The 27,949-nt window shown below is 49.5% G+C and overlaps 1 protein-coding gene and 1 long non-coding RNA gene across 4 annotated transcripts; both read left to right on the top strand.

Moving 5' to 3' along the window:
• Window positions 1-2,143: 2,143 nt before the first annotated feature.
• On the top strand, window positions 2,144-6,412 carry FOXA2 (forkhead box A2). 2 transcript variants are annotated; one of them, XM_045529089.1, is made up of 3 exons: window positions 2,144-2,360; window positions 3,355-3,424; window positions 4,434-6,412. In XM_045529089.1, the coding sequence occupies exons 2-3, from the start codon at window positions 3,356-3,358 to the stop codon at window positions 5,733-5,735; spliced, it is 1,371 nt and encodes a 456-aa protein (XP_045385045.1). In that variant the 5' UTR covers window positions 2,144-2,360; window position 3,355; the 3' UTR covers window positions 5,736-6,412. The 2 variants fall into 2 exon arrangements, with proteins under 2 accessions (XP_045385045.1, XP_045385044.1); XM_045529088.1 differs by lacking the exon at window positions 2,144-2,360 and having other exon boundaries at window positions 3,020-3,424.
• A 2,573-nt stretch (window positions 6,413-8,985) lies between these two features.
• Window positions 8,986-27,607, top strand: LOC123622592. Of its 2 annotated transcripts, none has more exons than XR_006729556.1 (3): window positions 8,986-9,035; window positions 19,818-19,894; window positions 27,014-27,607. It is a non-coding gene; the product is annotated as an uncharacterized LOC123622592 (long non-coding RNA). The 2 variants fall into 2 exon arrangements; XR_006729555.1 differs by lacking the exon at window positions 8,986-9,035 and adding an exon at window positions 19,280-19,318.
• The last annotated feature ends 342 nt before the right edge of the window (window positions 27,608-27,949 follow it).

Here is a 27,949-nt window from a genome sequence, read left to right as displayed (position 1 = left end):
GAAAGAAAGTGGGGGAGGCCGGCAAAGGAAAGCTTCGCAGGTCTCAGCCCTAGGTGAGGTTTAAACTAACTGGGGATGGGAGAAACATCTGTTTGCAGACCGAGTTTCCCGCGAACTTTTTCCTGGAGAGAAACTCCCGGAGCAATTGAACGGCATTCAAGCCTGAGGCTTTCGTGCCAGAACTCTGAAAGGACCTTTAGAAACCGGAGCTCCAGAAAGAACCCGGACTGTGCGGGGGGAAAGGGGGTGGGGGGGGCGGTAGTGCCGCGCGGGGAAGGGAAAGCGAACCCCAGGCTGTTTGAACGTTCCCGCTTCCTTCGCAGCCGGTGGGTGCCCTGCTCCCCGCAGCCCAAAGTGAACTGCAGGCCGTGCTCGCCTTCCCTGGGAGCGGGCGCGCCGGGAGGGTCCCTTACTGGTCACTCCGAGACTCCAGGCGGTGTCACACGCATCCCGACCCTACATGAGCCCTCAGAACCTCTCGAGGGGGGCAGGAGACTGGTTTGGGTTTGCGCAGAACTTGGGGGAGGGGCTCCGTAAAATACGGGCCCCCCAGAGACATTTTCAGAGCGAGGAGAGGCCGGGAGAAGGTGTCCGGGTGAGGGAGTTGCGGGGTTGGGAGCGCGAGGGTAAATGAGGACTCGGGCTGATCCCACGGGCCCGGCGGCCGACAGGGGGCGCCCTGTCACTATGGAAGCCCATGCTGAGCGCTCGCCTGTGTCCCCGATCCCAGCCACCAATGGGGCTGGGGTGAAAGTGGGGGCTCTCAAGCTCCCCTCCTCCCGTGGACCTCCTCTCCCCGCTCCTGCTCGCTCCTTTTGGCCGTGGAATAATTTCTGGGATCACATTTTCAAGCAGGAACAAAACCAGCAAGGGGAGTGGGCCCGCACATAGGCTCGCATACACTGTCACATACAACACACCACGCACAGACTAGGGACACCAGAATCTTCTTTTGAGTTTTGAATTCCATACACACCGGAAAGCTGCTATTTGCCGTTGTTTCCCGGGTTTGTTCGTTTAGGCACTTCTTTTCTATTAAATGTAAGAAGTGCCCCGTGGGAAGGAGGAAGGGTTGACGACGTGTTTGGGGGTGTGCGTGTACGTGTGTGCCCGCGTTTCTGCCCTGGCCTGAGCAAAAGACTTTGAAAAATAGCTCCTTTTTTGAGCTCCAATGTGTACCCCTCTTTCCCAAGTCCTCTGGAGAGCAGTGAAGTTGTTCCTGTCCGTGCTCAGAGTGGGTCCCGTGGGAAATGCTGGGATCTGGCTCCTCAGACTCTCCTGCGCACACCTCCAGGTTCACAAAGTGCGCTCACACACCTCTACGCACTTCCAGGACGCACCGGGCCTGCCGTCCTGGGAGCCCTCAGCATTAACGGGTTGAGTGAGCACAGCTTCCGAGGAGATGCAGACCTTGGCTTTAGGGGATCGCGCCCTGGCACCTGCACAGTGGGCTCACCAGTGCCCTCCCTATGAATTGTCCAAAGCGTCCGCATTCTGCAGCAAAGGGTGCTGCAGCAGCTGCATCTTGTGTTCAAAACTATACAGACCCCAGAGGACTGGGACTAGGGGAGGTGGCTCCCCTGTATCTCCTGGCTTGCCTTCCAGCCTGACCCCCACCCAGGCCTTCCGTTTTCAATGCTCAGCTCTGTGCCTGTCACCTAGCCTCTGTCTTCTGCCACCATCATCCCCAATTCTGGACAGGTGGGATAGAATCCCAGTATTGCCTATATTTTCTTTATCACTGGGAGGGAGGATACAGGGCTGGATCCCCACGGTCCAGCCAGGTTTTCGGAACCAAAAAAGGGCTTCCATATCCAAACGTCTGTAATGTCACCCTCACCCCAAATCTGGGCTCACTCGGGTCCTGATGGCTAATCCGGGACAGGCGACAATTTTTGAAGCCAGGAGCTGGAGGGGAAATAAAAGAAGTATATGGTTGATGAAGTTTCTAATTTTTATAAAACATTCCCTCTGGAAGGCAGCGAGGACAGAGAGCCTCCTGAAGTCAATTCCACATGCCCTGTTATTGATTTCTTTATTCCTCACCGGCCCCCCCCCCGCCCTGTTTGTTTTAGTTACGAAATGCTTTGGGCACCTCGGTTGTGACTGAAAAGTAACCTTGAAACACGCCGGCCTGAATGTCAGAGACAAATCGCAGCCTCCCAACCGTCGGCGGCAGCCAGCGGCGCTGCGTGCGCCCGGCGCCCCGCCACCCCCTGTGAGTCGCCGGCGGCTGGGCTCCGAGGAAGCCGAGAGCCCAGGCGGCCGGACCGTGCGCCCCGCGCCTTCCCGGGCCGCGCCGGGTCTTAACTGTAACGGGGAGGGGCCTCCCAGGAGCAGCGGCGGCGGGCGAGTTAAAGGTGTGTACACAGTTTTTCTAAATACGACTAAATACGACGGCGCTTTGCAAATTGGCTCTGTCACTGGCTTGTTGTTTTGACAGGGAATAAGCCCTGAGAGCGAAGAAAGCCGGGATAGATAAATTCGGCTTTAATAAGGCTCTGCGGGGCACAGAGGCTGGACGCGCCCTTTGACAGCTTCACCCGGCACCCAGCGCTATGGGACGGGGCGGGGGCCAGAGCCCGGAGCTGCTCCCGAGGGTGTCCTTCCCCAGGTCCCTCTTTCCACAGGGGACTCTCCGTGGACCTGGGAGGAAAGGGGGCTCCACCGGGGCGCCCGCGCGCCCTCTAGCCCCCCGGGTCCGTTTCCCGGTCCCGCCCGGGAGTGCGGGGCTGGGCGGCAGCGGGGTGGGCACGGAGGGGCAGGTGCGGGGCGCCGGCAGAGGCTCCTTCTCACCTAGGTGTGAGCTGATTATTCAAATGGGCTACCCGGGGTCTGGGGATTGGAGGCCCGCGCCAGCGCGCCGCGCTATATCACCAGCCGCCCACGTCACTGCGGCACTTGTCCGCTCCGCGGTCCACACCTCCTCCTCCTCCACCTCCTCCACCTCCTCCTCCTCCTCCTCCTCTGCCCCCCCCCACCCCCGCGCCGCGCGCTTCCCGCCGCCTCGGGGCAGCTCGGCACTGCCAACCTCAGCCTCCACCCGGCAGCCCAGTAGCGCGGCGGCGGCGGGCGGCGGGCGCTCCCTCCGGCGGGGCTCTGGTCCCGGCCTCCAACGCTCCTTGGCCCCCTCCTCCCGAGACCCACCCCTCCCGCCCACTTCCAACTACCGCCTCCGGCCGGCCGAGGGAGAGAGAGGGAGTGGAGCCCAGGGAGAGGGAGCGCGAGAGAGGGAGAGAGGGAGGAGACGGTGCCTTGGCTGACTTTTTTTTTAAAAGAGGGTGGGGGTGGGGGTGATTGCTGGTCGTTTGTTGTGGCTGTTAAATTTTAAACTGCCATGCACTCGGCTTCCAGTATGCTGGGAGCGGTGAAGATGGAAGGGCACGAGCCGTCCGACTGGAGCAGCTACTATGCCGAGCCCGAGGTAAGCACTCGCCTTTTCCGGGGGGAAGTGGAGTGGCGGTGGCGTTCGCTCCTTCCCCAACCTCAGGACCGCTTCCCTCGCTGGCGCCCGCCCCCCACCCCTAGCCTTTCTGGGCAGCCTCCTATTTCGCCCTCCTTCGACTCAAATGGGTCTCTTTTTTATACGACACACTGTTAGCCTTGAGATAATATTAACTTTGTGATCAAATATTGACTTGCGGCGCCTCCAAATCCTCTTCGTGGCCGAGCCACGCACTATCCTAACAGAGTTATGTTTGGCAGCGCGCGGCTGGGGAGGGGTGGGAGGTCGGCCGGCGAGGGGGTGGGGAGCTGAGGAGAAGGTGGGTAGGAGTTGGGGCCTGAGGTGGAGGCAGAGTCAAAGACTAGTGGACAAAGAGAAAGAAAGTTTGTAGCTGCAAAGCCCAGCCGCGTGTAGTTCATGTCTCGGTTCTTTCCCTATTCCCCCATTCAGTGCCTCGGACTGTCCCCGAACTCCGCGCAGGCACTGCCTTTCAGTTCCCCTGGGGCCAGGCAGGGGGTCCCGAGGGAAGGCTGGACCCAGGGGACCCTGACACAGTCTCCACTTGAGGCTGCCCGAGGCGTCCTGTGCGGTGTCCTGCAGGTTGCTTGCTGGGGCGCGAGGTGGCATCCGGAGGTTCCGGGCCTCCGCGCCAGCTCAGTATGCTGAGAGTTGGAGAGACTCTGAGGGATGCATTTGGGGTGCCCGGCTTGGGGGTGCCCGAGGGGACCCATGTCCTAGAATCTGGGAGAGGTTGCAGAAGGGCTAGGAACAGGCCACATGCCCAGAGCGACAGTTCACTCTCCACCTCCCCAAGGGCGATCATGGCTCGCTCTGGATACAGACTCGGTGTCCCAGGACGGGCTCCCAGGGGAGGAAAGGGCTCCCCGGAGGCCTCCCCGAGCCTGGGTTGGCCCAGTGGGTGGGAGGTCTGGGCTTGCTAGAGCCACGGTGCTAACGCTGTCGCCTCGCTCCCCGGGCTTGTCCGCAGGGTTACTCCTCGGTGAGCAACATGAATGCCGGCCTGGGGATGAACGGGATGAACACGTACATGAGCATGTCGGCGGCCGCCATGGGCAGCGGCTCGGGCAACATGAGCGCGGGCTCCATGAACATGTCTTCGTACGTGGGCGCAGGCATGAGCCCGTCTCTGGCGGGCATGTCCCCCGGCGCGGGCGCCATGGCGGGCATGAGCGGCTCCGCCGGGGCGGCTGGCGTGGCGGGCATGGGGCCACACCTGAGTCCCAGTCTGAGCCCGCTCGGGGGACAGGCGGCCGGGGCCATGGGCGGCCTGGCCCCCTACGCCAACATGAACTCCATGAGCCCCATGTACGGGCAGGCGGGCCTGAGCCGCGCGCGCGACCCCAAGACGTACCGGCGCAGCTACACGCACGCCAAGCCACCCTACTCGTACATCTCGCTCATCACCATGGCCATCCAGCAAAGCCCCAACAAGATGCTGACGCTGAGCGAGATCTACCAGTGGATCATGGACCTCTTCCCCTTCTACCGGCAGAACCAGCAGCGCTGGCAGAACTCCATCCGCCACTCGCTCTCCTTCAACGACTGCTTCCTCAAGGTGCCCCGCTCGCCCGACAAGCCCGGCAAGGGCTCCTTCTGGACCCTGCACCCCGACTCGGGCAACATGTTCGAGAACGGCTGCTACCTGCGCCGCCAGAAGCGCTTCAAGTGCGAGAAGCAGCTGGCGCTGAAGGAGGCCGCGGGCGCCGCGGGCGGTGGCAAGAAGGCGGCCTCGGGGGCCCAGGCCTCGCAGGCTCAACTCGGAGAGGCCGCCGGGCCGGCCTCTGAGACTCCAGCGGGCACCGAATCGCCTCACTCGAGCGCCTCCCCCTGCCAGGAGCACAAGCGAGGGGGCCTGGGAGAGCTGAAGGGGACGCCGGCCGCGGCACTGAGCCCCCCGGAGCCCGCGCCTTCGCCGGGGCAGCAACAGGCCGCAGCCCACCTGCTGGGCCCGCCCCACCACCCGGGCCTGCCGCCCGAAGCCCACCTTAAGCCGGAGCACCACTACGCCTTCAACCACCCCTTCTCCATCAACAACCTCATGTCCTCAGAGCAGCAGCACCACCACAGCCACCACCACCACCAGCCCCACAAAATGGACCTCAAGGCCTACGAACAGGTGATGCACTACCCCGGCTACGGTTCCCCCATGCCCGGCAGCTTGGCCATGGGCCCGGTCACGAACAAAACGGGCCTGGACGCCTCACCCCTGGCCGCAGACACCTCCTACTACCAGGGGGTGTACTCTCGGCCCATTATGAACTCCTCTTAAGAAGGCGGCTTCAGGGCCGGCTAGCTCTGGCATCCCGCGACAAGGACAAGAGAGAGGAAGTGGGGTCAAAACTTTGGACGGGGCGGGGGGGGGGTGTTGGAGAGATGCAAGGGAGAAAAATCTGTGACATTCCCAGCCCCAAGACAGCAGTCTCCCCTCGCCCTCTGCAGCCCTTTTCTCCCAAACAGAGGGCCACACTGACACCTATCATTCTATATAAGGAGAAAAATGGGAAAAAATATAAAGTAAAAAAAAAAAAAAGCCTCCGATTTCCACTACTGTGTAGACTCCTGCTTCTTTAAGCACCTGCAGATTCTGAGTTTTTTGTTGTTGTTCTCCTCCATTGCTGTTGTTGCAGGGAAGTCTTACTTTAAAAAAAAAAAAAAAACTTTTGTGAGTGACTCGGTGTAAAACCATGTAGTTTTAACAGAACCAGAGGGTTGTACTATTGTTAAAAAGAGAAAAAGTAATAATAATGTAAGGGTCTGTTGTAAATGACCAAGAAAAAGAAAAAAAATGCATTCCCAATCTTGACACGGTGAAATCCAGGTCTCGGGTCTGATTAATTTATGGTTTCTGTGTGCTTTATTTATGGCTTATTAATGTGTATTCTGGCTGCAGGGGCCAGAGTTTCACAAATCTATATTAAAGTGTTATTACCGGTTTTATCCCTTGAATCTTTTCTTCAAGATTTTTTTTCCACTTTGCCTCACTTAAAAAATAAACAGGTCTGGAAATTATTTCAAGAAGGAGGGAGGGACACCCTGGCTGGTGGCAGGTTTTATTATATTTTAGGGGAAAGGGTGTTGCTGTTTTCTTAACATTTTTTTAATTAAAATTTTCAGATATACCAAAATCGAATGAATTTTACAGTAGGCACATATGGACCCTCTGCCAAGATTCTATAGTTAACATTTCACTATACTTGCTTTATCACATTTTTTCATCTATCCACATCTGCATTGGTCAATCCATCTTACTTCTTTAATACACTTCAAAAGTAATTTGTAGACACACTGGTACACTTCCCCCTAAACGCTTCAGCAAGCACATCATTAAACAGAACTCAATCAATATTGTTTATGATTGCTTTTTGAATTTTGAAGTTAAATTTACACACAATGAAACACACAGATCCCAGGTGAACCACTCCAGCAGGAGAAAACCACTCCCCGAATATCTTAATTTTCTACCTAACCTGATTGAAGATGCCCTGGTGTTGAGGTCTCTTGGACCCCAAGGTTGGTTTCTCTGGGAAGAAGTCTGATTTATACATATTTGGGCTGTGCTTCTGGTCTTAGGCCTCCCTTCATGTCAGTGAGCCTAGGTTGGATTTGCAAATTCCTGGTGCAGCACTTTGTGTTTTCATCACTGTCTCTTTTACCCTCCTGTGGAGCCTCTATGTATACTCCACCACCCCTTCCCACCCTCCTTCCTGAAGTAGGTGCTCTGCACTACCATGGCAGTCCTTGCTGGCCCAGGAGTGATGAGGCACCTGATCTGGGGAACTATTTAGAAGTCGTTCCACTGGAATTAGTTTTAAGTGGATAGCTCAGGGTGACAATCCAAATTTCCTTTGTAAAAATAAGGTATATTTGGGGATGAGGAGATAAGGGGTGTCTGGCACAGCTTGCCAATTGACGGTGACAGTGGCAAGATCTCACTGTCTGCAGATTTGCTCCCTTTCGCTCCCCCCACCACCCCCCAAACTCCAATGTGCTTGCAAAGCCTCCTGTAAGCCCATGAAGTCAGGTTGGCAACTCAGGTTTGCCAGGCCCAGAGGATGAGTGGGTATTTCATGAGCCTGCAAGGGCACTCCAAAAGTATAAAGAAACCCCCAGAATAAATTCTCACAAATCGTGCTGCCTCTCCCCACAGACGACCTCGCAGCCCTAAAAGAGGGGCCAACTACAATGGAAGTTCAACCCAGTGCACAAAGGGGAACCCCGGCATTGGTTTTGCCCGGAACATCTGTTGGCCTGCAAGCTGGCAAGGGTAGGAGCAAGTGTCATCGTTGGGGCCACTCCTGTGCGCAGCTAGCTTGCGGTGTGTAAAAACTCCGCAGGCCTCGAGGCCAGAACTTTTTGCCTCAGGTTTCTAAGCTCAGGCCGCTGTTTCCGAAACTAGATCTTTGGGCTTCTTGACCATCCCAACCTGGAGTGCCCCAACTGCGCCCTAACCCTGGAGACTGCCTCTCTATGTGCCCTCTGCCACCTTTGTGGGGTCTCTGCCCCTCCAACCCTGGCCTTCCCACGCGCTTGAGGGGGGTTTGCGCCTTGCCCCCGTGTCCCCCCTCAACCCCCCACCCCGCCTTCAAATCCCTTTTTAACATGCCACATTGTCCCGAAGAACACAAGGAAGAGAAATTTGTGTGTGTGTGTGTGTGTGTGTGTGTGTGTGTGTGTGGAGGGGGGGGTGTCCGGAGGCCACAGCCAGCAATCAGGCCGTCTCTCCCCCTGGCAAGGACACACACGTCGTGAGCCCTGCCTGAAATGTGTTTCATTATCACATAAAAGGCTCCCGTGGCGAAGGAGCCGAGAGGCAGGGCCGGGGGCCGAGTGGGGGACAATAGAGGCTGAAAGCGCTGCCCTAACCTGCTATGTTTCGTAACGCACGCCCATTGTGCGAGGGTCGTTTTAAACTACTTAGCGCGCCCCCCTCCACTGATCCCGGCAGATAAGATATAGTTCTGTCCGAATACATAAAAAGGATGTCGGGGAGCAGGCGCTTTCGGAGGCTTTTCTGTGCTTCTTGTGTCTTTCACACACACCCCTCGCTGTCAGCCCCCTCCCCAAGCCCGGGTTCCAAGCTTAGGCCCTCCGCCCGCTTTCCCCAACTCTACGTATTGTGGGGGTGCAGCGTTTCTCCCCCAGCTTTTTTCCCTTTTCCCCTCGCCTTCGCGCTCTGGTTTAAGCAACCGTGATCTGTGAATAAACAAAGTCAGTAAACAACCGAAAAAAACATTCTAGATCCGAATTCCAGGAGGGTAAACTTTCCATGCCACGTCACACTTCAGCAAATTTGCACAGATATTATATTGCCTCCCCCCTCCTTTATTATTCTTTTTTTTTTTTTTTGCCAGGATCCCATTGTACTTAACTGAATTTTATAACGCTGATCGATATCTTGGTAAAATATTCATTTTTAAACTAGCGGGCAGTGAAATCTTTGCTTTGTGTGCTAAAGTCAACAGTCGCTCGGTTTGAGCTCAAATAAATGCGGGGATGCCTCGGCTCGGAGCAGTCGGCCGCCTCCCTCCTCGCGCTGGACGCTCCGCCGGCCGCCCGCCAGCCGCCGCAGGTAGGGAGCGCACCCACTCGGGCCGGCCCCGGCTCTCCTCCGCGGTGTCCGCCCCCAACTCCCGTCCGCACGTCTCCCCTCCCCCAGCCGGTCCTTCTCCCTTCCAGCGGATCCGACGCCTGCGCGGGCGTTGGGGCTGGGGGGCGTGAGAAGCTCAGCCGCTAAAGACCCACCAAGGATTTGGTCTTTTTTGCGGGGGATTAGGAGCGTGCCCGTAGTGGAAGGATGAAGGGTGGTAGAGGTACAAACTCATACTGAATCTAGGCTCTGAGCACAATTAGGAGTTTGGTGGGGCCCCGAGGAAGCCACGACAGGCCCCTGCAACCGCTCCGGGCTGGGGATTCGATACGAGGTCCGCGTGTTTCTCAAGGGCAGTGGAGGGTTCGGGGGTGGGGTGGGGAACGTCCTTGGCCTCAGAGTCTAGGGTGGGGGTCAGCAAGAAACCGTGTGCATGGTGCGGGGCAGTCTGGAGAGGCTGATGCCGGAGCTTGGTGACGCCCTCCTCGTGGTGCTCGGGTTCGAGTCTAGTCTCGACCCTTTCCTGGACGCAGTCAGGCTGAGGCGGCGTAGGGGTCGGCACAAAGCGGGAGCAGGGGAGGGGCAGCGCCTTTCCAAGAAGCGCTTGAACCTTAGCTCTCCCTTGCAGGAAGCAGCTGGTGGTCTTTACGCACAGGCGCGCACGGCAGCAGGCAGGTTGGAGAGCCTCCGGGGTTACAAGCTGAGTCCAGAAGAGAAAGTCAGAAGCCCGCCGCGGGGCCATTTATCACTCCCATTCTTTCGGCAACCCAGTCGCCTGTTTTCCTCGGGAGCTCCCATACACGGCTGGCCCTGGGCAGGAGCGCGCTCGGGCGTGCTGGGCTTGCGCTCCGCCGTGCCTAAAAACACGAGTTTAGAGGATCTAATAGAACTAGCCCAGTCTTTCAGTCGCCTGGGGGGAGGCGCTGACCTCTGAAAACTAGTAGTTCCCCGTTGCCTGTTGAAACCGCAGGACCCTCGGCTTTCGAAGGCAGGGTACAGAAAAACGTCTTTCTCCAGGGGTTTACCAGATTCCCTCCTTCACCCCGCCCCCGCAGCCAAGATTCACATTCTCCCCGGGGTCTTTGCTTTAAACGCCTGGGTATCAGGTGTGAGAGGCCCTCGCCCTACTCGGTTACTCTGGGTCTTTTGCCAGGCGATGAGACGCTAGGTAGCCGGCCCACGCAAATCGCCTGCCACCCCCAACTGGGAAGCTCTTCCTATCTGCGCCGGCAGTCACCAGACCGCGAACCCAAGTGGGTGGAAATCGGTTTCGCTGATCGGCAGGGTCAGTGTTATGCGGTCCCCTCCGTGTGAGGAGACCCTGGATGCCCCCTCCCCTCCTTCCCTGGCACCCCGGGCTGTGCGCCCTTGTCCGCTGCGCCCGAAGCCTGTTGGGGAGCGCGCTCGCCGCCCTCCGAGACCTGGCTTCGCCTCACGTGGCTGGTTATCTCCCCTGAACAAGATGGAACCGCTGCAGGACACACGGCATGGCTAATCGTTTTTAAATAATTAATGCCTCCCCGTTCCGCTGGTAATGCGAGGCCTCGAATCCGTCAATTACTTGTCATTAGACGAGTGTCGCCCCACGGCCTTCCCTTGGGCCTTTGATGGTGCCCGGTCACCTAGCCCAGCCCACTCCTCGGCCGAATTAAAGGTGCCCAGCCTTTGAGAGCCGGGTGCGGAGTAGCCGCGGCCCTTAATTCAGTGTGAGTTTTGAAAGAAAGACCCTCGCTGAAGAGATGTAATCTTCCAAATGGCCAATTTAAACGCCTGATCGTTATCGCCCGCCTTCTCCCGGCTTTATAAAGAGAAACCGGCCCTCAGTGCTTTGGGGGCCTTTTAATGTGTGTGGGAGGGTGGGGAGGGAAAACCAGGAGAGAAGGCCTAATAGCGCTTAGGGGAAGGCGTTTGCCCGAGGAGGTACCTGGAGGTACCTGGGGGCAACTGGCTTTCTTAGGGGCAGTGCATCCTTCTAAGCAATGGGTGATCAGGGGGTGGCCTGGGCTTAGGGGGAGGCGTGGCTGAGAGGAGATCTTCAGGAATGTGTAGACACTAAGAGCGTTCCAAAAAAGCAGCAGGGCCTTTTCTGACAATGAATCTTCACCCAGCAAGAGAGGGCAAGAAAGGAAACGTTTGCCGAGTCCCCCCAGCCACTATGGACCCAGAGTTGCAGAGCAGTTGGTTGTAGCTAGTGTCCACAAAGTTGCAGGCATCCAGTCCCGCCACACAGATTAGGCCCACCCCCACCCTCACTCCACCCCTCACCCTACCCTAGCCCAGTAGCCCAGTCAACTGTCCCTGCTGTAGCAAAAGAACAAGGTTTCAGACCTGAAATGCTTTTGCTGGGCTGGGGACAGCGTGGACACCAGCCCTGAAGGCAGCACCATGGCAACCTAGGCCAGCTAAGAGTTGGTGAGTGAAATTTAAACTTTCCAAAAACAAAGCAACAACAACCAAAAAAAAAAAAAATCCCTAAAAGTTTGCAACTCCATGTAATTACACTTCTCATTGTTTCCTTTTCCCATCAAATGTTCTTTTTTACACTAAATACAGATCTGAGGGGCTCAGGATCTTATCTCTCCCCTTTTGAGTGAAAACAATGCACTGTATCTTCAACCCTTCTTGACTGCAAAGACATCTCCCCTCTGGGCTTTATAGCAGACTTCAGATCATAAATTTCTAATAGCCTCTATCCCCAGGACTGGTTTTCCTTTGAGAAGAGGGAAAAAGAGATTTGGTGGGGGCGGGGGAGAAAAAGATAATGAGGTAGAGGGAGAAACTATTTTAACAATGGATGGAGAGAGGCTGAGGAGCCTGCATGACTGGCCTGTTCCCCCCACCATCCACCCCCCTCTCGTCCCCACCCCTGGGGTCCTGGACTGCTCTTTAACTCTTCAGCTCCACACCCAAGCCCTTTCTAGAGCAAATCACCCTGATTAGGATTTTTTTAAAAATTATTTTTTGATGAGATGCGCCGGATGTGGGCAGGATGTTACAGACACTTCCAGAAACAAGGAAACAAAAAAATAGCATGGAATAGATGCATGTCCCCAACAAAGCTCAGCAGGGTCCCCAACTCCTGGCCTCCTCTCCCTTTGACAAAACTCCCAGGGAGTTCCCTACCCTGGAGCACTCCAGGGGTTGCCTCCAAAGCCTAAATCCTGGGGCATCTTCCCCATTCTGTGTACAGCCTTCCTGCCCACTCTCTTATCCCTTTTCTCCTTTCTTCTTTAAAACAATCATGTGTGTCCCCCCTGCCCCCTCCCTCCATTGTATCTGTTGATGACCTAACACACTCACACCAAAAGCCACACACAGAAAACCAACAACGTGGGATGGGAGGAGAGACCAATTATGACGGAGGCTAACAAGCGGGGAACACCCAAGTTGAGGCCGGCTGTCTCCTGGGAGACTGAGGGAGGCTTATTTTACAAGCTGTAATTCCGTCCTGGGCCCTCTTGCCAGACTGGAGGTGATGGCTATTCTCCCCTCCCCCTCAGCCCCTGCACCCTTGGGGCCTATTCCAGACCTTTTGTATATCCTCTGCAGAAGAAGCTGCCACCTTGTGCTAAAGTCCCTCTCATGGAAAGGTTGAGGACAGGGTTGCTTTTATAAGCATACCTTCACAACAGCACATGTATTTTTTACCCTAGTGGCTGTTCCTCAGAGTCCTGAGCTCATTGCCGACATTCACAGGAACTGGTCAGATGTCATTGCCACCCTCACCGCCCTCTCCCCAGGTTCACATTAAAAAGCATTGACTTATTTGCGTTGCCCTTTCTCTCCCTCCCTCTCTCTCTAATTTCACTGTTAGATAACACAATTGATAGCTGGGAGTATTAAAAGAAGCAACACAAATTAAGTAACATTCATTCATGCAAAACTCAAGGGCCTCACATTCTCACTGGGGCAAGTGTCTGGGGTTTAACCTTCTCTTGCTAACTAGAGGCAGCAATATTCTCAGCAATATGAGGAGATGATGCCAACAATACTATATTTATTTGACTTAAACATCATTAAATTAACCAAGATGGAAAATTTCAGCATCACAAACATACGTGTAAGAGAAAATACTGGAGTATGATGTGTGGTAGAACTTTGGAATGAGAATTGTTCGCTGGATTTTTTTTTTTTTTTTTTTGGTTCTACTTGCTCATGTGGTTCCACCTCTGCTTGCTTAAATGGTTGGGAACTAGATTTTTTTTCATAGATAAATCAGCTTTTTCTTTGTTTCATTTATTTGAAAAGAACAAAACACAGTTTCAATAATAAGCGGGGATATATTTGGACCAGAGTTTGTAGTTACTGCAGCAAATCAAAATACGATTGCATGCTGGTAAATTTCGACTTGCTATTGCATTAGAAATATGATCTCAATTCATTATTCCTTCTGTTTTTACAAAGCAGACATAATTATATATTGAAATATGTTGGGAAATATTTCCTTGCTTAAAGGAAAGCATACAATTTCTAATGTGAATTTGTGAATGTTAAAAGAGCATTACTTGAAAACATAAAACATAATCTCGGGAGGTATTTGGGGGAGAGGGCTTGTAAGCAGCTGAGGCATGAGGTGAGTAGCTGTAGAACTGGGGAGGACAGATGATGATTATATGACATTTTCTGTGAAGGAACCGGGTGAAGTGTCAGCCAGGGCAGGACCTGGGTCACAGAGAACTCTGTACGGAGGTCAGAGGCATCTTTAGCAAAGAAGTCAGGATGTCAACATGTGCACACTCTGGTATAAAATACACAGCACTGCTCAAGCTGTCTGCTTTCTTCTCCTTCTAAAACGCTTTCTAAGTTTAAGATAAAGGAGACCATTTTCACCATATATTTTCCGTCTTTGCCTGCAATTTTGAGCTACATTAAACTGAGCACTGCATACACAGAAAGAAGTCGTAACTTCAATAACTCTGTGCCTTGCTAGCTGAGAAAATCTGCCTTCTAGCCAGAAAAGTAAGTCCATTTTCTTGGCAGAAAGGTTGCCTTTTGTTCTACTATCTTAGTGTTTCTTAATGTTCTCCATGCCCCTACCCAGCCCGTCCTCACTTCTCTTTATGGAAACTCTATTTGATCTGACCACCACTTAGTGGGGCACCCCCAGGTCCCAAGGATCACATGAGGGGTCATCATGAGCAAGATCTCTTTCCAGCTTCCTCATGCCCCACGGGTAGAAGTTGGAATTTATGGGCGATGGTCCTGGGGCTGAGAGAAGTTAGGGAACTTAGTTCAATTTCAGAGCTCAGCATTGGGCTCAGGTCTTTCAACTCTATGTTCCTTCAACTTCTTTTGGCTTCTGTATGACAATGGGGCACGGATACCTCCTATTGCAACACAGTAGGAAGGCTGCCTTCACCAGAACTCCAAAGTTTGTGAAGTGAGCTGCTGTCAGTAGTGAGGACATCTGAAGTGTTAAGGAAAGGCTGGCAAGAAACAGGAAGACCTAAGAGTGAGGCTTGGGTAACCCTTGGAAGGATGACAAAGACCCCACTGACTATCATAGAAGAGAGTACAACTGGTGATATCTGGGACCAGGCTGGGTTGTCATGTTCTCTTTTGGGGTAACATAGTCAGCATTCTCATGTGTTCTTTCAGGCCTGGGCTAAGCTCTCCCCCCACTGGAGCTTCAGGGCCAGCTGGCTACTGTGGGAAAGTGGAAGATTCGGAGAGATGGCTCTTGCATTGTGATTAAAAGAGAAAATGCCAGAGAAGAGAAAAATGTCAGGGGCAGAGACCATGGACTGACATATAGGCTTAAAACAATCCACATAGCCAAATTATTTCTGAGCTGCAGCTGGTCAGCCTTGTTCCTCACCAGAGGATTCTGGGAGCAGGGGCCAAAAATGTCCTAAGAGACTCTTACCTCTGACCTCTCCCTGACCTGCACCTGGTGGCATGACAACACAGGTGACAGCACAGCTGGAATGCACGCACCGCCCACAGCTGGTCTCCAGCACACGTTGCCCCAGCCCCCATAGCAGGCCTCCCTCACCCCCCACCCCCCACATACATACAAATGCAGATCTCAATAAACACCTGCCTGTGAGGTTTTCCCCTGAATAGGATGCCGGCTGAGGCAGACTGGCCTGCAGCCACCAGGAGGAGGGAGGATAAGGCCCCGGCACCCAGCACCCAGTAGGCCTGATGTCAGGGAGTAGGGCTCCACCCCAGCAGACTGTGTATGGGCTGCATTCGAGCAACGGCTGAGCACCCGCCTGCACCAGGCCCTGGAACACAGGGTGGAACTGGGCACTGGCCCTCCTTGAAATAGGGCTCAGGGTTGGTGCAGAGGTCTCCTTTTCTTTCCAATGGAAGCTAAGTTTCCTGGCCTGTCCATTTTCAGTGGTGTGAGATTTCCTGCAGGCTTAGCATCTTCCATTTTGGCATTTCAGGGACACTTAGATTAGTGCATTCTAAGGCCAGCTCCACACACAGGGGTGTCTAGGGCGTAGGATTGGCCAACTCCCGGAAGTGAACAGAGTTCCAGATTAAACGGTATTCCCTGCTCCAAACTGGGTAACGGAGTGTTACACTAAGGTGGGAGCATGAGAATGACACAGTTTCCCATACTCAGGTTGTGCGCTGAGCCTTCTAAAGATAGCCCGAGCAGAGGAGAATGCAATTTGGGGGGCTGTGTATGGGGGTGGGCGGCGGGGGAGGAGTATCTGATCTTTATTTTGTCCTCTCTCCATTTTAATTACCACCCCCCTCTCACCAGTAGAGTTTGCCAATTAAAGGCCAATCTCTCTTGATTTCTTTGCTTTAAAAGGACATTTCGATTCACCCAGGCAGACAATTAAATCCCCCTCGCGCCTCTCCCTTCCCAGAGCTCACGAACAAATGCGTCCCTATCTCTTCCCAGCATCGAGCATCGGAAAGAGTTGATCTCAGGTGCTCACCTGCAGTTATCAGAACGCCAGACTCATTTAGGGAGCTCAAGTCTGGAACCCGAGGCGATGCCTTCATTGATTGTGGAAAGCGCTGTTTAGATTTTGCCCTTGCTCAGTAAACAACAAAAGTAACTGCGCGATTTCTCCCTAGCATTCAGCAGAGAATCTCTCCTCCCTCCCTCCCTCCCTCCCTCCGCACTCTTCTCCCCAGCTCCCTCCCTTCCTCAGGCCTCTGGGCTCCTATTAATCATGAAGGAACAGTTAGATCACAATCCCTTTATAACACCCTTAGTTAATCCCCCCCAAGCAGCTGGGTCTTTTGGGGGTGCTATGCTTTCCTCCCAGGATTCACATACCCTCCCAGACCTCTGTGTCTATAGGGAAAGATCCTGAGAAAGGGGCGCCCTTTGGGAAAGGGGCGCCCTCAGGAAGTCTCTACCTGACTAAAATACTTTCCTAGGACTCCCCCTGGCCTTTCCAGCCTCCACTCTGTTCCTCCACCCCCGCCCCTCCACGAGTTTCTCGTAGGTCTTTGATAAGCCAGTTGCAGCTCAGACCCAGAGAACAAAATTGAGGGTGGGGGCCGACCGGCGTTCTGCACTGCAGGAGCCCGGCTTCTGGACTGGGCAGCCCTGGTCCTCAATACTGATCTGTTTGGGGGTGAAAGTGAATTAAAATAGCAAAGTCACTTTCCGATGGTCAAACTTCTAAGGTCCTCAACAAGATCCCCATTTACTCCTCAATTACTAATAGAAAAAGGGAAAGATGTTCCCTATTGTCCACAATTTGCAATTCTCTGAATAGACTGTGTGTTATAATTAGTCCCCTTCATTAGCTCTATCTCTAAGAATAGGTTTGCTGCGAAGCGATTGGGTTGAGCGTGCGCACTGTGCCATCAATTTATGTAAAATAAAGTAGACATAATTGCCAGTCACCCAAAGCAATAGAAAAGCTTACCACAAATCCTAAACAATGATAATTTAAAATTCAGCAATTATTTCTTAAAAAGTCAAACGATAAAGAATAGTTTTTCTGAAAGCATTGGCCAGTCAGCCTGAAAGGAGTGTGTTTAAAAAAAAAAAAATGAGGGAACTTTCTCTTTCAAAGTCAGTATTATTTCAAATGGAATTCTTTTCCTGTTTGCCTAAATGCCTTTCACTTGATAAAAGATATTTTTCAAATTAAAGCACCTCAACTTAAAATACAGTTCCTCGTTATCAGCCAGCCTCAAGCAAAGAGCTTTTTAAGGAGTCTCACACATCCAATTTCTGGATCTATTCTTCCCACGATGTCAAAACCCTAATATCTTTTAATTTTTATAAACATCGCTAATCTTGTCCATGAGCTCTCCGATTAAAAGGAAACCTAAAAAAAAACCTCCAAACATTGTAATTTGTAAATTCTTAGGATTTAAGATAGAAATATCTTTCACAGTATCAGGTATTCCACAGTAATCTACAACAAGCAGATAAATATATTTTTTAATGAAGGAAAGCTCTGGAAATAGCTATTTTATTATATACAGTACCCTTGGACAAATAAAAACAGTATACCCTTTCTTTTTCTAGCACAATTTTGCAAATGGGGTATTAAATGCATTTGGAGTTTAACACATTTGTTATGCGCCAATGTGCACATTTGATGAGACTCAACTATTTCTTTACATAATGTCTGGTTTATGATGTGTACTGAAGAACTGAAAGAGTAACAGATTGGCATATACTCACATTACAGTATTTGGTGTAGTTGTTCACAGGCAAGTCACAGTATCTTACTTTGCCATTGACAGTGCTATTTTGTTGAATATCAGTTTTGATATGACTAAAGATAATTTACCCCGCTTCACTCTGTATTTTCCACTAAATTATATCTTCGATAAAATAACTCAAAAGTGTTAATTAAGCCTTTCTTTACGAAGATGATTTCTTTGTATTTCTCAATATTTGTCTTCCTAGAGATGAAATATTAATTAAAAACATTTCTGGGGGAAGTGAATGTATGTATCATTTTAGGATTGTTTAAAACTATAAATACAACATGGAAAATATTTCTGGGCAAAAATAGAATTGATTCCATGTCCAGTACGAATTTGTTTTCTTTACTGCCTTCGTGTTTGCAATGTTTGTGCAGGTCTCCCACACACATTGGCTAGTTCAGTAGTTTAGATATTTTTTAGCAGTTCTCTACCTCTGGAGCCCGGGCCAAGCCGCGCTAAGTTTCAGAAAATAATTCAGGAGAAACTGGCAGATATTTTTGGGACTCGGGGTGTAACCTCCCTTGGCACTCTGAGACAAGCGACATTCTGTTTGGTGCAAGGGGCGAAAAACACGACCTAACGGTGTTTACATGTGTATTCAGCCATGAAATTGAATATTATCAAAGTTGAAAAAATGCAAATCAAATTAAAACCAGGGAAAATTGTCTTTGGAATTACAGCGGCCTGGATCCCCCAAGTGTTTGCTTAAATTGAAGCATTTAGAAAATGAAAAACATCTAAACTGCCCCCTCACTGTTCTCTCCCCCACTCCTGGGCATGAAACTTATTTTTTAATTCCACTAGGAAATGTATCAACGTTTAAGCACAAATCACTTGCCCTAGGCACAAATCACGTTGGAATATAATTTTTCTTAAAATTAAATGCTTTCCTCTACCGAAGTGTCCCTAAAGTCGGGCCTGCGTCAGAAACGGATCAGGACCCCCTTTCCTCATTCCGAAAAGACCCCCAAGCCGCTGGCTCCCTGCGAGTGGTCAGAGGAGCTGCGGCACCCAAGCGGCTCGCTGCGGGCGCGCGGGCGGCGGGCGCTCGGGCTCCGGGAAGGCGGCGGGTGCCGGGGCTCCCCGTGCGCGCCGGTGCGCGGGTCGGGCCGCCGCCGCCGGGTCTGCGGAGCAGCCGGGCGGGTCTGTCTGGCTGTCCCAGCTCGGCGAGCTCAGGCTGCCGCCGATATGCGCACAACACCGAACCCTGGGAAGCCCCGCGGGGGCTGCTCCTCGCCCCCCTCAGTGCTCACTTCGCTGGCTTACGACCTCCCGGGGGCTTGATGGAAGCGGGCGAGGGAGGGAAATGCCAGCTAGATACTATTTAGGAATCTTTCTTTAAAGCACGAGGCAGGGGGACGGTCATTGTTGCTTTCTGCCCCAAGTTCTACAGCGCGAAGAACCGACCCTGGGCAGCCCAGCCAACCCCACTGGACCGGGCCTGTCCCACCCTAGAAGCCGCGGGCGCTGCCAACTTTATCCCTCTCCCGCCCCTCCCCCATCTCCCGCCTGCCTCCCGGAAAATGAGCGAGTCCTGGGTTTCCCGGCAGGTGCCAAGGTCGGCGGCCTTCGGGAGAGCCGGCGCGGCACCGCGGGGCAGCGGGCAGGACGGACAGGTAGAACGGCCCTGGGTCAAGGTTGGGAGCTCGACCCAGCCCGGGGGTGGGTGGGGGAGCCGGACCGAGGCCGCCACGCCCACCAGTGTTAACCGGGTTGTGGGGGACGCTGGGGACACCAGCTGTGGTTAGGATGCGCTGCCGTGGCCTCGGAAACACTCTCATCTCGTTTGGTGACCGCTGGGGCTTTTCATTTTGCTCCCCCAGCCTGCATTTCCTCCGGTTCTGACACTCGTCCACTCTACCCCCGCCCCAGCGGCCTCGTCTCAGGCCCCAGGTCGCGAAAGGTCTGACTTTTTCTCCTCTGCGGAGCGAAGACAGTTGGTGGCTTCCCCGTCATCCCGTCCTCCCTCCTGCCTCCTCCTCGGTCCTCGGAGATTCCAGGGGCAGCCCTTGTTCCAGAAACACGAGAACTCCCGTCCAGCCAACCCCCACGGAGAGGTGGGGAGCAGTGGAAGCCAATTTTTATTTGAAACCTGCCCCTCTATTTCCTTTCCAGGAACCCCTGGGTCAAGACCTGCTCCACTGTGGCTGAGAAAAGACTAATATTCCTCTGCCCGCCTCTGGGCAGATACTGTAAGTTGTGTTTGGGAGATTCCGAGGAGAGCTGTGAGGGACGTGTTTATGTTTGTTGTTTTCAAAATCAAGCAAGGGAAACAGCAGCCGATTAAAATGAAATATTTTTATTCCCCTCGCGCACGTCGTCAGTGATTTGCCCCCGGGGATCCACAATTTTCCCAAGCCTGTTAACGGGTGACAATGAGTGAGTGCCTCGTGTAATTTAATTTTCCTGTCACACTAAATAGAGCTACATTGTAAACCTTAGATCTACTCTTACTGATAGGATCGCCTTGTTTTGCCATTTGCACCATAAAGACCCCCAAAAGGGACACTGTATTGTGACCTCTACTCTTGAATTATTCAAGAACTTAATGACATTTTCCATTTTAAAAAGGGAACTAATTGCCATTGATGCAAACCATGTGACCTTCTCTGGGTGCCCAGTATGAGAATGTAACCATCTGTATGTGCATGTGGAAATGCAGAATGCAGGTAAAAACAGGAAAAATTTTTAACAAAATGAACTCAAAATGGGCACTGAAACCAAGCATAGTACTTAATTCCACCAGAAGCCATATAGTTCCACAAAATTCTCTCCCCCTCACCTAAAATCTACATAAAATCTCGCATGAATTCAGGCCTATTTGGGAGGACGTGATGTGACTTTTTAGCTAGGACAGGAACATTTAAAGTTTTGCAATCCACTATCCCTTCATAAATGTGGAAATGACTTTGGGTGATATCCAGCAAAATATCTAATAATCTGCCCTCCTTTTTGCTGGCTTTTCTTAATTTGATTACTTAGTTACTCAAAGGGAAAAGAAACTCCAACTGGAAAGAAACTTCACCTCAGTATTTGCTGTTTGAATCAGCCTTGAGTTTCTAGGAGAGCCGGCATTGAAATCCTTCTCTACTAGAATTTTCACTCTTCAAATTACTTGAAAATGGACGCTTATCTTCCTTCAAACCAAAAAGACTCCCAGTGTATTTCTTACTGTCCTTTAGCTCTTCCCCTGACTCTCAGAGGAAAGCAAAGGTGCAGAAATGGGCTTCTGGCAATGTTCTTTGGCTTCATAAATTCACAGATCAGTGTACAAAGATTTTGGGATGCTGTTCCCAATTTACACAAGTCAGCCTGCAATCAATGTTAACCATTTTTTCTTTAATATTAACCATTTTTAAAGTGTGAGTTGTGCTGGGAATTTGGGGAGCAAAACATTTCCCCCTGCTCAGCTGCAGATACTTCTTTTGAACTTTTAAGTGATGCTTGAGACCAGGCAGCTTCAATTCTACAGAGAACAGACAGTTCCTTTTAAAATGACACTCCTAGTAAACATGTCCTGGCTTAATGGAGACCCACAATAATTAAAAATAAAAATTTTAAATAAAAAAATAAATATCCTTTCTGTGTTCAGCTGTGAATCCAAGTCTCTAATTTGTAGAATTTCTGGAAATGAAAATAAAGTGCATTTGAACACCTAAGTGGATTTTCGTGAATCCCACATTTTATCAATATATTTGACAGAATGTTGCAGCCTGGAGTTACTTATAAATCAGAAAGCCCGACACTCCATCTGTGGAAGTGTACTAAATGCTATTTTAAAGGAAATTGTCATAAAACCATTATTACCCAACTTATGTAATAGAGCAACTGTTTTCATATTGCTTTAAAAGAAACCTGTTTTCCTCCTTGATACTATGTGCTCTTTGTTGCATAATACGGCAGAAGAAATTGAATAAGGGTACATAGTTCTCATTGCTAAAAACTGTATTTGAAACATTTTCAAGTCAGGAAAAGTTGGAACATGTATGAGAAGAGGGGCCAGCCACTCTACTGCATATCCTCTGTGATAAAAGCAATACTTTATGGGTCAAATGTCAATTTTGTTTTAGAGATTTTTCATCTAGTTTACCACATTTAAACATTGTAAAAGAATTTGATGTAGACTGTAAGACACAGAAGAAATGATATAAGCATCTCTCAAGAATGTTTATTCTCTCTAGTGTTCTATAGTATTGTAATTCAGTAATTTTTCCACAGTGACAGTATGCTTTCAAAATGAAAGTTTCATTCACTTTCAAGTTGTCATGATGGATAAATGACAGTTATGTTTCTTTTAGTTTTACAAAATACTTATCTTGATCAAGGACCACTTGAAGGACATTTTATGTACTATGGAAGGTTTGTGGCATCTTTAGGACACAGCAAAGCTTTCTCCTGACCCCATCTCTAGACAGCACCCTCTTCTGAATGAATATCTATGTTGGCAATCCAGAGAGCAAGGAGGAGGGATTTTATTATCACTGAGTTTGACTGGATGGTTCTAGAATGGTGTGCAAGAGATTCTGATTTTGCACCATGTTTCACCCAATTCCCATTCCTGTCCCCCACCCTCCAATGTAAAAACAACTTTGGAAAGCATTCTCATTTGGCCTTTACAAAAGGTTAAACAAAATACCTCACTCATTTTAGTTCTTCATCTGTAAAATGGGTTTCTTGTTTATCTATCAAGCCTGGTGAAAAAGGATCCACTGGGCTTTGTGGTTGAGGGGACCACATGTCATCACACTTGTTTGTATTTCTTGGTTTTTGTGGATATCAAGAGTGCTCTGTACTTTGGTTATTTTTAAAACTGCTGTGCACATATGCCAAAGGAAGAATGAGGCCATTATTGAGGGAAAAATAATTCAGCTTATAATGCCTACGAAGATATGTTATCAGACCAGCCCACACTTACTAATAGATAATTTCTTCAGTTTTTTAGGTGCCAATAAGTGTTCAACAACTGCAGTATGCAAACAGCTGGGGTTCTTGTCTTTGTCCAAGACCGTCAGCTTGATACATGCCTGTTTTCACCCTCATTTCTGAATAGTTTTAAACCCTTCATCTCCTTTTTTAAAGATTTGAACTGCTAATATGTGGTCTTTAAAATGCTAGAGCAAGCAGATGTTGGCACTGACTTTCTGCCTTACTGTATTTACCTGAATTTACTGCACTTCTGACTGTCCATTTTTCTCCCTCTGGGAAATGATATCAAGGTAGCTCAACTCTGACATGGTCACTAAAAATACTTTAAAAAAAAAAAACTCAGTTTCTACTGTTTAGTAAATATTTATTTCAGAAACATGAATTGCATTCCAATTCTGTGTCAGGATTCTACTTATGCGTAGAACATTGTCCCAGCCTAAGAAGATGGTTGTGATGTCACTCTGCAGTGAGATTTCCCAGCATGAGCAAATTTTGCTCATGAAAAAAGTAACACTCTGCTCTGGTGTGTCCCTTTTCCTCATGGAACTTGGGATACAAAACTCTTAAAAGATTTTCTTTATGCTGGGTGAAGTTCATGTGTTACCATGCTGGTTCTCTGGGATGCAGACTTGAATCACAGAGTAATTAAACCATGGATAAAATAGAGCCAGAGTTCACCCAAGATAAATGCTGTAGCCATTGAAGGCATCATTTTTGTAAGGAGAATACAGGGACTTTTAAAACATGCCATCAGTATGTAGTTCCCTTTTCAAACAAAATTCTGAGAACTGCATAACATTTCTTGACCACATTCTTACATTTTTTCTGGACTTACTTATTCAGAGCCACTGGGACAAAAAGATGAGCTGGATAAAGGATATTTATTATCCAAAGGGTCTCATGTCACTGAAAACACATGAATTTTCCTTGGGCTGAGCTTGGATCATCACAAGTTTCCCCAAAAGGTCATGGTGCTGCATCAGATTGCTCCTGGGTGTTTTCCTCAGAGTTCTCAATGAATGTAAACTGAGAGATGAGACACAAAACCTATCTAGTTAATACAGAGGTGATGGTCCAAGACCAGATGGGTGCTGTGCATGAGTGCAGAGCTCTCAGAAGGCAGGAAGGAGCCCAAAATTGAGAGCTGCAGAGTTGTCCTGAGCCAACAGACCTACAGCCATTAGCATTTGTCAACACAAAGCTCTTGAAGTAGAAAACTGTCGATGTGTCCTGCTGTCAGAACTTAAGTTGTGACAATCAAGCTGCCCAAGTAGATATTTAAGCTCCCCTGAAGTTATTACATCTTATGATGAATAAATAATGACGAGTAGCTAGTTTTTAGAAATCCTTGGCTTATGACAGCAGCACTTTTCAATGACCAAAAAATGTCAGGAGTTCAGAATGATTGTTTGGGGTGAAAGATGGCCCATTACCCACACCTTGAGGGCCTTTCTTTGCTGGTCTATAAAATGTTGGAAATGAACCCCTGCCTCACAGAAAGGTGAATAGTGACAAAAGTGAGAACAGGCCCTGGGAGCCCACTGGAGGAGGGTGGAGTGGGTGTACTTTCCCCAAAGAGCCCTCAACCAACCCAAGAGGGCACACAGGCGGGACACACTCAACAATGCCCCTGCCATCTGCCCACCAGGGTGCACAGATGCAATGCTGACGGTGACACATTCCCAAAAGGGGGAATCAAGGAGGACCCAGGGTGTGGCCAGGGTGAGGAGAGTTTTACTGTTCTTAGTACCATTTCTAATTATTAGGGTAAAGAAAGGCGTAAAAGGAATGGAACCCAAACCTATTTAAAGTAAAAAATGTCAGCCACAAAGTGCACAGAGCCATCTCCTCATCCCTTTTGAAGGCTAAGTGTCCTTCACAAGCTGGTATTTGCTGCACGGAGGTTTCTAATATAATGTGATTTTTCAGTGTGCTTTGTCTCTGTGGAGAGGCTTCAGAAAGCCCTTGAAGTCCTCAGCCTTAAATCCATGTTAATAGGGGAAGTCTTTTTCTTCTTCTTCTTCTTCTTCTTCTTTTTTTTTTTTTTTTGGTAGGTGGGGAGATTTGGTTGGGAGAAACATTGACCCAGACTGCACTCTGGGTAAACTAGGGCAAAAGACCTGATATCATCTGCAGGGTACTTATTAACCACTCTTCATTTGCGGGATCAATATTTCCAGCAAAGGAGTCAACACTCAAGATACACCGCTATGTCTCGCTTTTTCCTTGACACAACAATTTATTTTATAAATGCATCTGCCCGAGAAGAAAAGGCAGTATGAAGGATTGTGTCTTTTATCTCCGGGATATGCAAAGCGCATTTATTTTCAGCTTTTATCTCTGGAATTGTATGTTGATCCCATACATATAGATTGATTTTGTTCAGGTAGATAATGAAAAGTCAAGTGGAAAATTACACAATGGCACTCACGATCCTAGTCTTATATCGGTATATAAATTGGTTTATTATTTCATTCTATTAAAGAGGCTTTTTGTGTGTGTGTGTGTGTGCCAGGAAAACTTCAAAATGCATCGTGTTGTCAGCTTCACTGAATTTTTTTTGGAGGAGGAGGTGGGGAGGGGAGGCAAAAGGAGCAATTTCTTCTCCTTTTGCTAATTGTATTGGCTAAATGAATTTTCAGGGGGCTTGGGGGCTGTGGGGGGCGGGTCCTGGCCACTTTGGCTCCCCCGCTACAGCTGACTTCAGAGTTACACACGCAGCTTCGGTAACTCTCCAGCCTTTCTGGGTCAGAACAAAGATGTCCAACATGCACATCCTATGACATAGGTGTACATTTTTTTCACCCCAGGCAATTCTAAATTTTGTGGTGAAGACCAAAAGAGGCAACCCCCTCCTGAGTACCAAGAGACCAGGGGTGAGAGGGTGGCCACAGATAAAAGGCCACCACCAAGGGACAGCTTGGAGCCACAATCCTGGAGGAAGCGTTATTAATAAACATCTTCTGGACATTTGGTAGCCCGTGGAGCTTGCTCCAGCTTAAAGCAATTAATTCAGGACACTGACATAAACTCTCCAGGTCTTTGACAGCTTGGAGCCGAAATAAAAATGCTAGTTCTCCGGGGAAGAGAAGAGGATGGCTAGCCCTTTTCTGGACTGTTTGCTTATAGGCCCAGAGAGCAACCTTCCTTGCAGAATGAAATGCAAGGGCACAAACAATGTACCAGGGAGAGAATAGAAGATGGGAATGAACAGTTTGAACTATTTGTTCAGCAGAAGGGCACCACAATGCTGGGGTAGTGGCTTTCCCATGCAGCCACCGTCCCTTCTTTGGGATCCTTTGTTGTCCCCTCTCTCCTTTGGCCAGATAAGAGCACAGCTGCAGCATTGCAGCTAATAAGTAAGGCTGGACTTATCCCCTTAAATCTTGGGGTGCCTTTACTGTAATGGGTTACGCTTGGCTCTCTTTTATTTTACAAGGGGATGGTGAGGGAGAGAATGGAAGGATGGAGGGGAGGAGTACAGGACCCTGACAGTGCTTATGTCTGATTTGTGCCTTTTTTCTCTTCCTTTCTTAAATCCAAGCCGTAATCAGACTCGATCTTTGTGGGGCATTTAAATTGAAGGGTTCAGTATCTGTACTGGTTGCCGAGCCAAAATATTGCCTTTTCGGGAAAAGGGGGAGAGTGTTTCTGGAGCACAGGGAACAGTGGTTTTGAGGCAGAGTTTTTGGTTTAAATAATCAGACTGCTTTTGGCTGCTGAAAAGAGAGGAAAATTTTGAATTGTTAATTTAAAAACTGTTCGATTATGATTTGCCACATCTGAAAATCATTGGGGACTTCCCCTTCCCACACTCATTTTGTTCAGAATCTTAATGAATAGAGGCGGCTGGAATCAGAGTAAAAACAGGGTGAGCTGGAGATGGGACATAAAATGTACTTTTGTTATTGCCATAAATCATACCTATAATCAGAGTTAATGTCATCTACAAAAATAATCAAAATGTCCTTTCACATTTGCTATTTTAAAACCAGAGCCCATAAGAGAATCATACCATCAGAGAAAGCAGATGTGATAATAACATAAAAATAAGCACAAAGTACAGTTAACACTAAGTTGATTTTTAAAGTCAAAAATCTAACTCGCGTTTGCACTGTTGGGTGTGTGTTCCCAACTCAGTGGGTTTTGCCACTGATGTTGGTTTTGGGAGCCATGCTACAATGCTTTAATTCTATTGTAACACAGTTTATTTAGCCTGCCTGGTTTTATAAGGTGAAAAGGCAAAACATTTTAACTCCAAAGAAAATTAATGCTTGACTATGATTACATTAAACATTCCAGAAGCCCAACTGGGGGAAATACAAAGTTTTAAAGCTGTGTGTTTTTTTGTTTTTTTGTTTTTGTCCCACTGACAAAACTGGCAGGAAAAAAAAAACTGCTTCCGTATATTTTTCCTGCTGGGTGGTCAGAAGGAAAGGCCAGGAAGCCAGAGGCCTCCCATTGAGATGCTGCTCTGCAGAGAGCCGACCTCACGTGCGGCTGCCAGAGAAGACAGCACCTGTTCATCTCTGCTCACTGTACCGCTGAGCTCAGCGCTGGCAGCCAAGAGGGGCCACGGGTGTCCCCCCGAAGCCACCGAGAGGGCTCCCCTGCAGGGAAACTGCACCTGATGTGTCTGCACCACACTTAAGACGGCCTCTAAAATGTCCTGGAAGCCAGTGTCCCGTAGAGCGGCTAAGTAGTTTTAACACCAGTGAGTATGACATTTGGTTAAAAGGGTGCATGTGTGTAGGGGTGACTGTGTGTGTTCAAGCCTGTGTGTGAGGCAGGGAAAGGGGATGAAAAATGGAGGAAGGTTTCTGTTTAGACATTTGCAAACGTTTGATGGCACCATGAAAAGACAAAGTAACAAAACCCATAAAATAGACCATCTTTTGCTATGATTTTGTGTATACGTGTACAGACGGATGGTAAGCTTTTTTTTCCTGTAAGGGCTATAATAAAACTATCAAGTACAAGTTGTTCTACATTTCTTTTGGAGCATAAATTTTAAAATTTTGTATTTAGTGCAGAATAATTCATAATATATAATAGAGGAACAAACACAATTTTTCTTTTCCTGATGAGGTGCTTAGCCTAAATGTATCCCGTCTTTATGAGAACTGAGGTCAAAATCAAAATTGTAGTCTGCCTGGGTAAATGTATTTTTTTTCTGTCTCTAAACTCCTGACATAAAGAAAAACTTGCCCAGGGAAATGTTTCCACCCTGGCATTTTAAGATTAAATTTGAAAATCATATTGAATCATTGTGGATAACTCAGAGAAACAGGTGGGGCTTTTTTTATATGAAAATAATTTCT

Source organism: Lemur catta, chromosome 17, assembly GCF_020740605.2.
Source record: "Lemur catta isolate mLemCat1 chromosome 17, mLemCat1.pri, whole genome shotgun sequence".
NCBI lineage: Eukaryota > Metazoa > Chordata > Mammalia > Primates > Lemuridae > Lemur > Lemur catta.
Note: the sequence above shows the minus strand (reverse complement) of the source record. Positions and strands in the feature narration are given on the sequence as shown.